General features: G+C 32.5%; 2 protein-coding genes across 2 annotated transcripts in view; one reads left to right on the forward strand and one right to left on the reverse strand.

The window, feature by feature from the left end:
- LOC134713272 (tyrosine-protein phosphatase Lar-like) overlaps positions 1-11,363 on the reverse strand; it is a 168,047-nt gene extending 156,684 nt beyond the window's left edge. Inside the window, exons 1-3 of the mRNA XM_063574929.1 lie at positions 11,289-11,363; positions 5,309-5,340; positions 2,170-2,380 (exon numbers count right to left, since the gene is read on the reverse strand). The gene's annotated coding sequence lies outside the window, so the exon portion shown is untranslated. The remainder of the gene's footprint in view (positions 1-2,169; positions 2,381-5,308; positions 5,341-11,288) is intronic.
- A 2,424-nt stretch (positions 11,364-13,787) lies between these two features.
- Positions 13,788-15,312, forward strand: LOC134706439 (uncharacterized). The gene is made up of 4 exons (XM_063565372.1): positions 13,788-13,927; positions 14,195-14,312; positions 14,810-14,889; positions 15,207-15,312. The coding sequence occupies exons 1-4, from the start codon at positions 13,845-13,847 to the stop codon at positions 15,250-15,252; spliced, it is 327 nt and encodes a 108-aa protein (XP_063421442.1). The 5' UTR covers positions 13,788-13,844; the 3' UTR covers positions 15,253-15,312.
- Positions 15,313-15,695: the final 383 nt, after the last annotated feature.

Below are 15,695 nucleotides of genomic sequence, written 5' to 3' on the forward strand. Positions count from 1 at the left end.
TTGATACAAGTACTTTCCTCTGACATGGGAAAATGCATTATTCTCACCATTTAGCTGTAATACTATTCACATAAAGTAAGCAGATCTTCAAAGAAATTGTGCAATGTCAATAAACTTCAAGTCTTCAAATGAAGTCACAAAAAATGCACTATTAAGAATTGAGTTTCAAACTCCTTTAGAAATTCTTTTAAACTATAAGTACATTAAAATATTACACTTCTAGAAATAAAATAGAGCTACTTAGAATCACAGTTACATAAAGACATGTGGTGCCATATCTTGAAGCATGTAAGTTAGACTTCTCACACAATCCTCTTTATATCAATTATATCTAATTTACAAGACTTTCACACACATTTCTGAAGGTCAAAGATCTTCATTTTGCAAGAAAACTAGTCTAACAAGCAAGTGACCAGGTCTACTCTTGATTGATTGATTGATTGATTATTAGTGTTTTAATGACAATTTTGGATTATTTTGGGCAGTCAGTTTTTACTCTTGAAGCAATGAGATAGAACAAAGATTTATATAAACCTAGATAGTGTCCCATTTATTACCTTGATTGACCCAAGCCCCTTTAAAATTGAAAGTTACTCTGATTGGACCCCAGTTCTAAAAGCAAAAAATTATAATGGTATTGAGAAAAAAGGTCCAGGTGGATTAATCTTGTTTTTTAATTCCAGTTGTAATCACTTGTTTCACAGGGGTAGATCCAGCCATTTATAAAAGGAGGTGGACAGGGTGGGGGTTCCTAACCCAGGATAAAGGGGCTTTTTACTAAATGTCTCCCATAAAAGTTTAAGGAATTGATCATAAAAAAATAGGGGGAGTTCCAACCACCAGAACCCCGCCCCCAAACACCCCACCCCCTGGAACTATCACAAGGTGAGCTAAAAATAAAATATTAGATGCAGTGTCACTGGGAACTAAAAATCTAGAATTTAGCAAATAATTATTGAATTAATGGAGCATAATATGTTCTTTTGTTCTGCAAAAATTGAGACAGGACAGATTTTATACAAAATTCAAACATGCATTTTTTATTTTTGATAGCAGTATTCCCTATATAATTATTAATTATTTCAGTTTTTGTCCATTCTTCAACAACTGCCATAATAATAATGACATACAAACATTTCTGTACTTATACAGTATACAAAAAAGATTTGAAAACAATGAAAATTACCTGTGTGAGCAGCAGTCTTCTCAATTCTCAGAAAATAATTCCTCAAATCAATTACTACTGTTAAAAGTTCCTTCTTACACTAATCAATAAAATAGAGAAGGAAAATCTCTCAAATCAATACTAATCCAAAATAAAAAATATAAAAATGTCAATTAAAATATTCCAATCAGATACAAAATGGATTTCTCATGTACATTTAGAAGGAAAATAAACAAAACGTTTCGTCTGTAATGATTCTGTTACTAGCGTTGCCTCTAATCACAATCTGGCATTAGGCCCTCTTGGTATTAGAGAGGGGGTAAACTGTAGCTATTAGTTCATCTTTTATTATCACATAGCTTGTAGTGTAAAACAATGGCTTTCATAATTTTCTGGAAATGATTATACTTTTTTATCTAAGGAGGTGCATTCTAAAGATTTTATTACTGTGAATGTAGATAAAGAAAGACATGTTTAGAAGATCTAAGAAAAGAAAGAAAGAAGAGAGAAAGAAAATTTATAGAATGATATGACAAGAAAAGAAATGAAAGAATATACTAAAGTGAAAAATAGGGCATCAAGAAGATATGAGAGGGAGAAAGTATACAGCAAAGTTTAAAACACCCTGTTAACAGATTCCTGAATAATCTAATGTTTTTAAGATATATAAATGAAGAACTATGGATTAACTTAGGTACACAATTATTACCTCTAGCTACAGAACCCAGCTATCCATTAAACCATGCACTATTATTCAATTGATATGGCTTGCTCTGAACACTGACTATATCCAAAATATCAATATGAACCTATAGCAATTAACCTTTCTTTTTACATATTTAAAAAGTTGTCTGGAAAAAAAGAATTAACTTTAATTTTGGATAAAGCTTATATAGCCATTGGTTGGTCAATCTCATCAAAACTTTCAATTGACCTTTTTTAAATTTCAAAATATCAGAACCCTCTTTTACCCCTAACGAGTGTATAAACCTGGTGTATTATACCTTGAATCAGCTGATCAGTCCTGTCATTCTGGTGCCAAATTAAACCTCTGGTATATTAACTTCAAAAACCGTGATTTAACCGGCTTGTGTCACAGTCTTCTACGCTGATAGTACTAATCTTTATCATGCACCATGTTGATATTTAAATGAAGTAGAAACCACCGACAAATCTTATCTGTAAATCTCCGCAGATGCTGGCTTCACTTTACACCTGCAATTTAAATCAAATAAAAACAACATTTTAAATTTTGATTCTGTAATTGAGTAATGAATGCACAGCAGTAAATTCAATAGATCTTTACCAACAAGTCATTAAAATCAAATCTAAAACACACCGAGAATTACTGAAACATTGTAATGAAAATACATTTACCTCCAGTTAATAATGTAAACTCATGTCCCAGTCTTATTTAATCTGGTACTTCACTGAGAATTACTGAAACATTGTAATGAAGGTACATTTACCTCCAGTTAATAATGTAAACTCATGTCCCAGTCTCATTTAATCTGGTACTTCAATAGAACGTTTGGTTGGGAGAGAAAAGGATTGATTCTATGCGAATTTTTAAATGTTTTGAGAATAGATATTTGCTTATATACAACACTTAAATGGCAGCTTCAGGTGGAAGCAAAGAAGGTTTTACCCCTCCACACCTATCAGCTCCAGGTGGAAGCAAAGAAGGTTTTACCCCTCCACACCTATCAGCTTCAGGTGGAAGCAAAGAAGGTTTTACCCCTCCACACCTATCAGCTTCAGGTGGAAGCAAAGAAGGTTTTACCCCTCCACACCTATCAGCTTCAGGTGGAAGCAAAGAAGGTTTTACCCCTCCACACCTATCAGCTTCAGGTGGAAGCAAAGAAGGTTTTACCCCTCCACACCTATCAGCTTCAGGTGGCAGCAAAGAAGGTTTTACCCCTCCACACCTATCAGCTTCAGGTGGAAGCAAAGAAGGTTTTACCCCTCCACACCTATCAGCTTCAGGTGGAAAACAAAGAAGGTTTTACCCCTCCACACCTATCAGCTCCAGGTGGAAGCAAAGAAGGTTTTACCCCTCCACACCTATCAGCTTCAGGTGGAAGCAAAGAAGGTTTTACCCCTCCACACCTATCAGCTTCAGGTGGAAGCAAAGAAGGTTTTACCCCTCCACACCTATCAGCTTCAGGTGGAAGCAAAGAAGGTTTTACCCCTCCACACCTATCAGCTTCAGGTGGAAGCAAAGAAGGTTTTACCCCTCCACACCTATCAAATCTATTTTTTCCAGCATAGAATTGACCATTACAATCCAGTAGCATTGGTTGGCTATGTATAGAATTGACCATTACAATCCAGTAGCATTGGTTGGCTATGTATAGAATTGACCATTACAATCCAGTAGCATTGGTTGGCTATGTATAGAAGTGACCATTACAATCCAGTAGCATTGGTTGGCTATGTATAGAATTGACCATTACAATCCAGTAGCATTGGTTGGCATAGAAGTGACCATTACAATCCAGTAGCATTGGTTGGCTATGTTAGAATTGACCATTACAATCCAGTAGCATTGGTTGGCATAGAAGTGACCATTACAATCCAGTAGCATTGGTTGACTATGTTGTTATAGAATTGACCATTACAATCCAGTAGCATTGGTTGGCTATGTTGTTATAGAAGTGACCATTACAATCCAGTAGCATTGGTTGGCTATGTATAGAATTGACCATTACAATCCAGTAGCATTGGTTGGCTATGTATAGAATTGACCATTACAATCCAGTAGCATTGGTTGGCTATGTATAGAAGTGACCATTACAATCCAGTAGCATTGGTTGGCTATGTATAGAATTGACCATTACAATCCAGTAGCATTGGTTGGCATAGAAGTGACCATTACAATCCAGTAGCATTGGTTGGCTATGTTAGAATTGACCATTACAATCCAGTAGCATTGGTTGGCATAGAAGTGACCATTACAATCCAGTAGCATTGGTTGACTATGTTGTTATAGAATTGACCATTACAATCCAGTAGCATTGGTTGGCTATGTTGTTAAAGAAGTGACCATTACAATCCAGTAGCATTGGTTGGCTATGTTAGAATTGACCATTACAATCCAGTAGCATTGGTTGGCATAGAAGTGACCATTACAATCCAGTAGCATTGGTTGGCTATGTTGTTATAGAATTGACCATTACAATCCAGTAGCATTGGTTGGCTATGTTGTTATAGAAGTGACCATTACAATCCAGTAGCATTGGTTGGCTATGTTAGAATTGACCATTACAATCCAGTAGCATTGGTTGGCATAGAAGTGACCATTATAATTCAGTAGCATTGGTTGGCTATGTTGTTATAGAATTGACCATTACAATCCAGTAGCATTGGTTGGCTATGTTGCTCAACCTTTTCTTAAATCTTCTATTTTGTGTTTTGTATAATTTTGTTTGTCCTTTGATTGGTTTTTTTTTTAATTTTTTCTGTGGCATTGTCAGTTTGATTTCAACTTATCAGTTTGAATATCCTGAAGGTGTTTTAAAATATTGATTATCACTCCTAAAAACTAAGAATTGCAGGGGCCATTTATTTGATTTGATTGAGCTAGATATGAGTTTTTATCTATTTCAATACACTGTTACCAGTCTGCAATTTTAGTAACAGATTCAGGAATCACTGAAGCATGACCGGAGCTGGCCCCATCTTAGGCAGTCAGTGGACCCTACTGCTGAAAATTCTAGATCCACCCCTGGCATAAAATTGATCATTTCAATCCAGAAGTAGCATGCATGCATATATGTATACAGTACTTATACTAGGTAATAGTTGGTGTTTTTTGGGGGTTTTTTTCCCTCTTTTGACATTTGGGTTTTATGAATCAGCAAAACTGCATTTGTGGTTGTTTCAAATATTGGATATAACTTGTTTCAAATATTGGACATAACTAGTTTCAAATATTGGATTTAACTGCAGACAGACTAAGAATTAAAGAAGCCATTTATTTGATTGATCTAGATGTATGTTTTGATTTATTTCAATACAATGTTTCCAGTCTCTTTGCAATTCCAATCAATATTTATGTGCTTACTGTGGAATCAATCTGGATCATCTGTACTTAATCTACCTGTGTTTACCTGTGCTTACCTGACATCTAATTGAACATACCTTTCAGGTAGGGTTGTCACAGTCAACAATACCTAGATGAAAAGAAATAATGCAAATTAAGTTCCTGAAACATGAAATAAAGTTAGAGAAGAAAGAGCCATAATTTCTATTTCAATTGATTTAAATTCCTGCATGATGTTTTCCTCATTAACCTCTAAGACAAGTTTCAAGGACAAGTGTCATTCTGTTGTTTCTAAAATCTTTACATAACAATAGTAGTTAAAGAAATTCAGTGCAAAATAATTTAGTTACCAGGTCATCTGCAATAACAACTATTCTTATAGTATATCAGTTCTGAGGTTGATTAAGAAGGGACCAGACTGCAGAGGGAAAATTACTGATTGATTATTAAGGGAATCAATGTATTATGACTAGACTGTGTCCCCTCTTTCATGTAGGCAGTCAGTGCCCCCCCCCCCCCTTTTGAAAACTTCTGGATCTGCCACTGCATTTATACAGCTATTCATAGAGAATATCATTTGTATGTTATTTTTAAAATTCCATGCATGCCCTATTCATCCAGTCCAATTTAATGTCAAAAATTATACTTAATAGAAGCTGTAGATTAGTGAATTGTTTACAATTCCTAGATGACAAAAATGTAAAAAAAAAAAAGTAGTTTCAAATTTTAATTTCCATATATAAATTAGGATTATTGCATGCACCAATTAGGCAAAAAAGGAAATTAATATTTCTAACGAAAATTAAAAAAAATAATAATATGTTCACAAAGTTGTTGATGACAGTCAGATTGCAACAGTGGAAGGTCTTGGACACTGCTTATTTGAACCTCTGTGATGAGAGTCAGTTTTGATTGGTTGAAGTTTAACGCCACTTCCAGTACACCTGGCTGTATGATGACAGTCTGGGTTTTGATAATATTGGTTGAGAAAGCTATAATACCAGTCATGATGTACCAGTAGGGAACCACCCCACTTGGCAATCCTAGCATAGATATTCCACAAAATAAAACTTGTTACAAGAATATATATTTGATAAGTTGTCTTGTATAACAGAAATTCCGTTTTGTCTGCTTTAATGTGTCATCTTATCTAAAGGATATCAGTCTGCACAACAATATTTGTAAATAATACCCAAAGTTTTTTGTAAAACTATGTAAACATTATCTTAATTATCCCAGGAACCACCACTTTGCTGGTATTTAACTTTACAGTGATATTAATGCCCTAAAAATTAGTTATAGTACTTGACAAGATATATAAACCAACTGAAGTGATTATTTTAATCATGAATCACTGTCAATCGTGATTATGTTCAATCCATAAATTAAGATTCTTCACTTATCACATTATCATTCTAAGGTGCCAGACGTTCTCACAGACAATTTCATGAACATGATCCCAATGATACTCTCAAGTAAATGATACAGCATTGGGAGAGAGTTTCGTTTTTTTATTAATTCTAAATGATTAATTTACAACTTTTAACATGAAACAATTTAAATTTCACTCAACTGATTCATATATAAGAGATAGAAATTTATTTTATAGCACTGTTTAGGCAACAAAAATATAATCGTTTCATGCCTCCTGTCTGAAAAAAAATAAGGTATTACTAGACAGGTTAATTGATTTCATTCTTCTAAATATTCATGTTAAACCATAATGATAAAAAGGAAATGAACTGGACTTAAATGCTGCTCAACCAGAAGTCAATAAAATGTGTTGGTACATTTTTTCTTGACCTTATGTCAATAAAAGTCTTCTGAATTTAACTGGATATTCAATTGAGTTTTTCAAAATAATTATTTTATAATGGGTCAAACTACCTTTAACCATAGACTAAACAGTCAAGCAAACCAGCTTAGAAAGGTATTTTACAAATGTATCTATACAGGATATTTGGTGAAGCCTTTACCAGAAACCAAAGATAAAATCAATAGGAGTCTAGTTGAAATACCAACTTCAGTATGGGGACCATAGTCTGATCTCTTCTAAAGGGGAGATAACAATTAATAAGGGGAAATAATAATATAACTCATAAAGTTCTGGTAAAACAGCAGACAAGCAGATTTGTGTTATCAATGACTTTATATTAAAAATTGCAGAAAAGTGAGGGGTTATCAGTTAAATCTAAATAACAAGTATGATTTTTGTAGGAGATATCAAACTGATATTTATTTTTCTGTAGATGTTGTGATAAAATATTGATTTACATTCATAGTTGGGTATTTCAGTCATAAAGGTACTTGATGGGAATCATGACTTCAGCTAAAAATATAAATTTTTTTTCATAATTTATTTTTTCTGTTACTCCAATTACTGATATAAGCTGTCAAATGCAACCTCTTAGGCAGAGCAGAAGTGTGTCTTTGTGATTAGTCAAATATCAATTGGTCCAACAGTCATTAATTGTTAACACAGAGATATGCCATGCCTTAATTCTTATTTTGAAAATGCAAATGTTAAAATTAAAATAGCAATACATTAACATGTAAGTTTATATGTAATTTATTCAAATGAACCATGACTAAAGGTACAAAGCAAAACACTCTCCACAGAGTCCATGGAAATGAGATACATATCAATTCTAATAAAACTTTTTTTTTTAAATATATATATAATTTTTTCAGTACTACAGCTGAAAGTGAAAATATGCAAAAAGACCACATCTAGTTCTTTTTTAAGGAGGCTCGCGGGTATAAGATTTTTCGAAAAAAATAAACTTTAATTTTTCATTACAAATTTAATTAACTACCTTAAGTAGTTGTTACTTTATCATATGATCCAAAAATCATTCCAAAAATTTAATTCATGTTGGCCCCAGGTGACTTTTAAAATGTTGATATCACTGAAAAAGCTCCAAATTATCTCCCTTTGGTGCAAAAATGCCATTTTTTGGCATTAAAATTGAAATATCTTTTTTAACTCATCGGTGACCTATATTTTTTATTGTTGTTTTCGAATAAGCTGTACATCAACTAAATACATGTAAAATTTAAGCGATTTCTGTAATTTAGTTCTTTTTTTATTTTGATATTACCGATATTTCTCCTATTAGTTCAACAGAAAAAAAGGACATTACCAAAAATGTATGCTTCTTTCGATGGCAGATTGTGAGCGTAAATGAACGGTGACCCCATTTTTTTAGTTCATTTTTTTATTAAGAATAAGATAAAGTTTGTTTATAGAAAAATATAGAGAAATTCTATATTAAATTAAACAAAATGATTTAGACCCGCGAGCCCCCTTAAGGGACATCTAAATTTAATTCAATATATCAGTGCAAATGTACTCTTTGATTTCATTGTTTTGATTGGTTAATGTGTTACTAAATCAAACCTTTTTTTAATGGAATACTTAATGAAGAACAATAAAAAGAAATATAAAATTTTAATTGATAGCTTTTCACTTTAATGAGTTTTCCTGTCTTAAAACATGCTCTTGAATGAATGTTAAATTTATATGGTACATTCATGACAAATGGCTGTTGAATGACTTGACAAGAAAATTTTATTACAGTCAGAGTAACATTTCGTTTAAATTGAATTGACACAAAATCTTGAGTTGGATTGACTAGAAACAAAAAAGTTAAAAGACCAATATATAGATGTAAATGTCAAAAGAGCAATGTAAACAATTATTACAGCATCAAACAAGTTCTCTTAGTACCCTCTAAATTCTCAATTATCAAGTACAGTAAAAAGTAAAAAAACAAAATCACCGATTTTAGAAAATAGTGGATTAAACCTGGTTTTATCTACTGTTTTGTCTTGGACATTTATGCAGAAAAAAACAACAAAAATCTAAAAGAAGAATATATCCTGGCATTGTTGCCTCACTAAACTCACTCGCACAATTATTTAAAGACATTTTCTATGTTTAGTGGACCTTGAAATTGGGGTCAAAACTCTTATTTGGCAGTAAAATTAGAAAGAATATATCATAGGGAACATGTGTACTAATTTTTAAGCTAATTGGACTTCAACTTCATCAAAAACTTACCATGATCAAAAACTTTAACCTGAAGCCAGACACACAGACTTACAGACAGAAGATCAGACAGACCCACATACCAAAAAACATAATGCTCATAAGTGGGGCTTTAAACTGACAAAAGAACAACCTTATTGTTGTTTTAATTTTTTTACATTGAAAGACCAAGAATTACTAGAAAAGTAAACATTAGTGATTCATACAAGTCATTATATACATTATCTACTGAGGTTAAAAAAAATGTTTCATTGTTCGTTAAGAATTAGGTTTGAACATGTAAATAAAATTGTGAGAGCATAAGAGCAATAACTCAAACAAGCATTAGAATACTTTTGAAACTTCTGTCACAAATTTGTAATGCTTTACTCCATTCCAAACCCAAGCTGATCAAAGAAAATAAGAGGAACACACAGGTCTATATACAAATGGAAGAACAAATGCCATTTTGTTTTTAAGATTCAATTTAAAATGTGTTTTGAATCAATTATCAAACAACCTGAAGCCCGTTGTTGCCCAGTCCACATCTTTGTTTATATGAGATATTATAATTTATATTCCAAATATGTAAAACTACTAAAATACATGCTTTGTTAGAAAATATGATTTTATATATTGAATATTGCCATTAGTATAAAGTAAACTTGTGATCCTTATCGAGAATTACACCAAAGCCAAACTATTGTTTACTAAATTTTAGTAAGTAGGCTAAAGTGATAAAAGGGAAATAATTCAAATGGGAATTGTTTTGAAACTAGCTTTGAAGACAAGAATCAGCAGTTTATTTTGATTATCAACATGTAAGTGATTTAGTCTATTACCAGTACTTTATAAAAAGAATTCTTCTTTTTTTTTATATTGCAATTAAAAGTAATTAATAAAATATAAATAGAAGGCTTAAAATGTAACAGTAATTAAGGCCCAGTAAAAAGAAATTGTTTTTAAGTATATTTAATTTTAAATTGAGGTATAACTTAAGTATTACAGAAGATTAGAGTTCCTACATGTCCTCCATCATTGTCCATCACGTCCTCCATCTTTTCCATCATGTCCAATCAAATTCATACAAAAAAAAAAGGTTTCATGTCGCCTACATTGCAATTGTCCATATAACTTACGGTATATTTCAGAGGGACTTTTTGGGGTTACTAAAAAAAGTCATACAGGCTTTACAATGTGTTAAATTCAATTTTATTACCAGGTGGGCATTACTCCATTATATTAGTTGATCATCAATGTACTGTCAAAGCCTATTATAATCCTCTTTTTTACCATGTTACAAGTGTACATCAATTTTGTTTAAACTTGATTGCTCTATCGGGTTGATATCTATCAAAGAAGCATATTTAAATTATTTTTTATCTAAAGTTAATACTGTTCTAAAGTTTTAGTGGCTGATACAGAACTTTTTTTTCCATAGGCTAATGGACATAGGTCCATCACAGTGGCGGATCCAGAAATTTTCATAAGTGGGGGGCCGCTCCAGTCACGCTTCAGTGATTCCCTATATAAGCAACCAAATTTTTTCCCTAAATCCGCCTCTGGATTAGGAAAGCCGCAGTGGTGGATCTAGTCCAAATAATTATGATGTCTTGAAAGGCTTTCAAGACGTCATAATTATTTGGACTATGGTGGATCCAGAAATTTTCACAAGTGGGGCCCACTGACTGACCTAAGAGGGAGCCTGCTCCAGTCACGCTTCAATGATTCCCTATATAAGCAACCAAATGATTTCCCAAAAAGGTGGGGCCCACCTCCCCTCCCCCCTAAATCGGCCTCTGAGCCACCTCCCAAAACATCAATAATTGTATTATACATTGTAAAATGTAGACTGTTAACAGAATATGGGTCAGGTTAGGGTATTCATTTGAAGTCAAAGTCAAACATTTTCCAAAGAAAAGGAAAAATAACCCAAAATTGGCAAAAATAAAAAGGGGGGATACAGATTTTAAGTATCGATGCCTAATTCAATAAATCAGTTTGATGATGGCAAAATGTTTTCTCATCATTCTTTTTAAACGATTTACATAAACAGTTAAGCTACTCAGAGTAGTAGAAGTCTTTTCAAACTTTTATCTTCAACATTATTCCATGGTTCTTGATTTCCCGCCAAAAATTATGTTTTCTAAATTTGGAATAAAGGCGTCATGCGTAACATTCCGGATGAGATGAAAAAGATCTCGTAAGTGTTAAACCAAAATTACGACACAGCACGTGGACAAAAGATCTGAGCAAGAGATTAAATCAAATATAAACACAAGAAAAAAATCTTTTAAAATATTTATCCTACTTTTTCATATTTGTATACTATATTTTGAAATTCTTTATGATTCAACCTAAGGATTTCAATACCTATCATACACTGAAATGATCTGAAATACACACTTCTTCCTCATATCCCTCTCCACTTAGTTTAAACATATTTTATTTGCAAAATTAGCAAAAGGGATTGGACACAAGTAATAACAACATTAGAGACGTCCTCTCCCAATATAAATATAAACACAAAGTACATTAGATAATGACGGAAAAAAAACATAGTAGGAATGCATGTACATACTACAAACGAGAATTAGAAATAAAAATAAAAAATACAATATGATAAGGAATAATAATGAAACAACTGGACTGGAGTGAAAGGTTGTAAAGTAGAAATTTAGAATGTTAATTGAGTGTTTTAAATCTTTGTGTTATTCTGATATAAGATTGTACGGACTCAAAAAATGTCTTTGTTTTGCTGAAAATAAAGGTTACTGGCCATCACCAGCTAATAGACGCTCAATGGATATAGCATATCTTTCTAATTTTGAAAACAGTATTTCTCTTGCTTCGTTGTGAAAAGCGCACTCTAAAAAATAGTGTATACTATCCTAAGCAGGGTGTCCACAACTGCATACGGGACTGGGTTTATTATTAACACGAAGTAAATCTGAATTTTAAGAACTGCACATCTTTCTCAAACGTGTGTGAATGATATTAAGTTTTCTATCCCCACAACTAAAATAGGAAGGTGGCTGTATCAATTTGGACTTCATCTTTCGTTTAAAAATATTTATATTTTTTGACGTACGTATGTCGGGGTTAAGGCTATTCCATTCAAAAGTAGTGGATGGGAAAAGGATTTTCTAGTTATGTCTAGTCTATAACCGGGTACTACATAATTATTACTGTTTCACAAATCGTAGTTAGATACTTGACCAACAAGCGGAGGCATTAAATCACAGAGATAATCAGGTGCAGTCCCATTATGTAAAGAATAGAACATATCGAGCTTTCTGGATTTTCTTCTGTCCACAAGCAATTGCCAGCCAGTTTCAAAATATATAGCTTCCCGACTAGCAAACACGGGCAACCTAGTTACTAACCTCCCTTGTTCTAACTGAACATGTTCTAAATTGTCGGCTTCTTGTTGAGTACAACCATCCCATAACGCACATGCATATTCCATAACAGGTTTTATAAAAGTTAAATATATACGAGCAAGACAATTTCTATTCAATACATATTTCATTTTTTAAGAACATTTAATCTTGTGCTTGCACACGTTAAAATGTTTTCTATATGCGTATGGAATTTACCATTGGAATCACAAGTAATCCCGAAGTCGGTTTATGACAGGAGACAAATTCTACTGATTGGTTTTGAAATTCTATTTCAATATCATCTGGGGAAGTATGGCAGGAGAATATCAAAGCCTTTGTCTTATTAGGGTTAATATAATTTAATAAGCCAATCTTTAAACCATAGTGAGGGTTACGATCCACTTCCCTCCTCTCTTCTAGCGAAGATGCAGTTTCATATGAGCTTTTTTTTGTGTGTTCTACGGTTTGTTCAAAACTAGAGTGATCAAAGATGTTAGTATGTTAATTTTATTATATAGTATGTTAAATATTTGAGATGATTACATAATGTCAATGCCCGTATCATGCCAACAACTGTTTTTTTTAGAAGATTCTTAGAATAATGTGTTTATTTCCGATGCAAAAAAAACTATGATAGAATCAATATTAAAACTAAAAAAAGACATCTTCAATGACCTGACATCAGTATCGCAACTATATCTCTACTAAAAAAAAGTCTGTTTTAAAAAGGTTAGAAAATTAAAAATAAATTATTTCATCGAAATCGATTTCTTGATGCAATTTTTTTTCCTTCTTTTTTTTTATATGATTTTTTTTGTTTTTCTCGTTTGTTCAAAACATAATGATATAAATACTCTTGTAAACGTTTATTTGTTCCGGCCGCAAAACAGATGTTCCACTACAAAATATGTTATTATACAATGCCATACAGGCATCCTCATATAGCTGTTCCTGTTGAAACAAATATTCTATGACAATCTTCCATTAATATATATAGAGTATGGCGGCCTTGATATGACTTGATGGGCCGTGGGACCGTTACAAACAGATATATATTATTCAATGATAGGCGTGACTGTTAAACAAGGACCAATTTTACAATGGGAAGGCATTGAAACAGAAATTCTTCACGTCATAATGAAATGATGGACGAACGTTGTCGTTGGTGAACACGTTGCTCAGTGACTGGTTTACGTCTGGTCAAACGGCGGCAGTTGCAAGATGCGGCTTTTCTTTTTATTTCAGTACCTACTTTTTCTTTCCTGTTTTGTTTTCTTTACTAGGGAAGCGGCCGATTATTTGTGGTAAGTGATACAGACTACATATGTTTACATAGTCTGAATTTCTTTATACAATGCTGTCATTATTTTTCTTAATTATTGCACATTTATCTGTTAAAAAAATGATTTAGCTGTTTCTCTCTTTCTCTGTCTTTTGAGTTATATATTTAAGCGAACAATACTTCAAAAAAGCAATAAAATCAAAAATCAAACAGACATTTAGAATAAACTGTTGGTATAACCATTGACTGCACATAATCACCAATTGCTAAATAATTGTTCTGTTTTTAGTCAGTCTGCACTGGAGGATGTGAGTTATTTTACACTGTTACTGAGGAAGATACTAACTTTATTCAATAGTTCATACTACACAGTCCCGTATCCGTGTTTACTACACGAAGCTCTAGAAGTAAGTAACAAATAGAAAAAGTTACTATTTCATAAAGATACAGATAAAGAGATTTCAATGATCATGAACTGGTATCTTTTTTTTTTTTATTAAATATAAACTCATGAAATATTGACGGCCAAATATGCGGTTTGGTGTTTTCGTAAATCGACAAAGACAAAACAAGACAAATTAATACTTACAACAAGTCAAGAGGCTGAGTGATCTAGATTTACAATTGAACTCTATCAAGTGAAAACAAAATGGAAACCTTTTAATGGGTAATACATTATTAAGGCTTTCTCGTTTGAATTATTTTTATTTAGGGGCCTTTTACAGATGACTATGCGGTATGGTCGTACGGTTACATATAGTTGTTAATTTCTGTGTCATTTGGTCTCTTGTGGAGATTTGTCTCATTGGCAATCATTCCACAACTTATATATATAAATACTCCTAGTTTTATAGTTCTTCAATCTTATATATGACGAAGTACATTCATATTATTGTTATTTCAGTTCCCCTTGATGCTATTGATCAGAATAGTGTTTGCCTACACTTGTACCCTTGTGGTTACTCTAGGAGTTATTTTTCTTGAGTAAGTATTTACGCTTTACACACGTATATATAAAAGTATTCAAATATGCAACTCACCAAACCTAAATAGCCTTTTCTTTGGTCTTTAAACTTTTTATTATTTTGAATTTAAAATGTATATTTATATTATTGCGTATTCTCAGTTGAAAAAAATTATTATACTAAGTATATACATGTAAAAGTCTGTTGTATTGTCCAGATTTTTTATAGTCCTTTTTATGTACTTAAAGGGTTGCAAGTTTTCTTCTGGGGTATTGTCCAGTATTTTGGTAATCTGTTTTATGTACTAACAGTTTTTCACATATTTTATCTTTTCAGATGGATAGTTGTCAGAGCCAGCCACGAATGCACGTGCTTGCCATAAACTCTGTAATCGTGTACCATGTGAATGTAACTTTTGTTTTTAATAAAATAATTTCTCATATTAACTTAAAATGTTGTAAACACTTCTGGTCCCACATCATCTGTCCATACTTAAATTTTAGCAAAACACCACAGTAGATATAAAAAGAAGATGTGGTATGATTGCCAATGAGACAACTCGCAAGAAGAGACCAATTAACACAGAAATTAACAACTATAGAGACCGTTCGGCCTTCAACAATGAGCAAAGCCAATACCGCATTGTCAGCTATAAAAAAAACGGCTTCTCAGACTGTTTATGACCCCTTTACACTAAATCAATTTTTTTTTGAAACTGGAAACCATGATTTATTTTTTGGTTGGAATCGGCCTTTAACTACATGTTGCAGGGGCTGTTCTTGACGTTCACAGAGCCCGGATTTCTAAAGATTCCAAAATTGGTTT

Source organism: Mytilus trossulus, chromosome 1 (assembly GCF_036588685.1).
Source record: "Mytilus trossulus isolate FHL-02 chromosome 1, PNRI_Mtr1.1.1.hap1, whole genome shotgun sequence".
In the NCBI taxonomy this organism is placed as follows: domain Eukaryota; kingdom Metazoa; phylum Mollusca; class Bivalvia; order Mytilida; family Mytilidae; genus Mytilus; species Mytilus trossulus.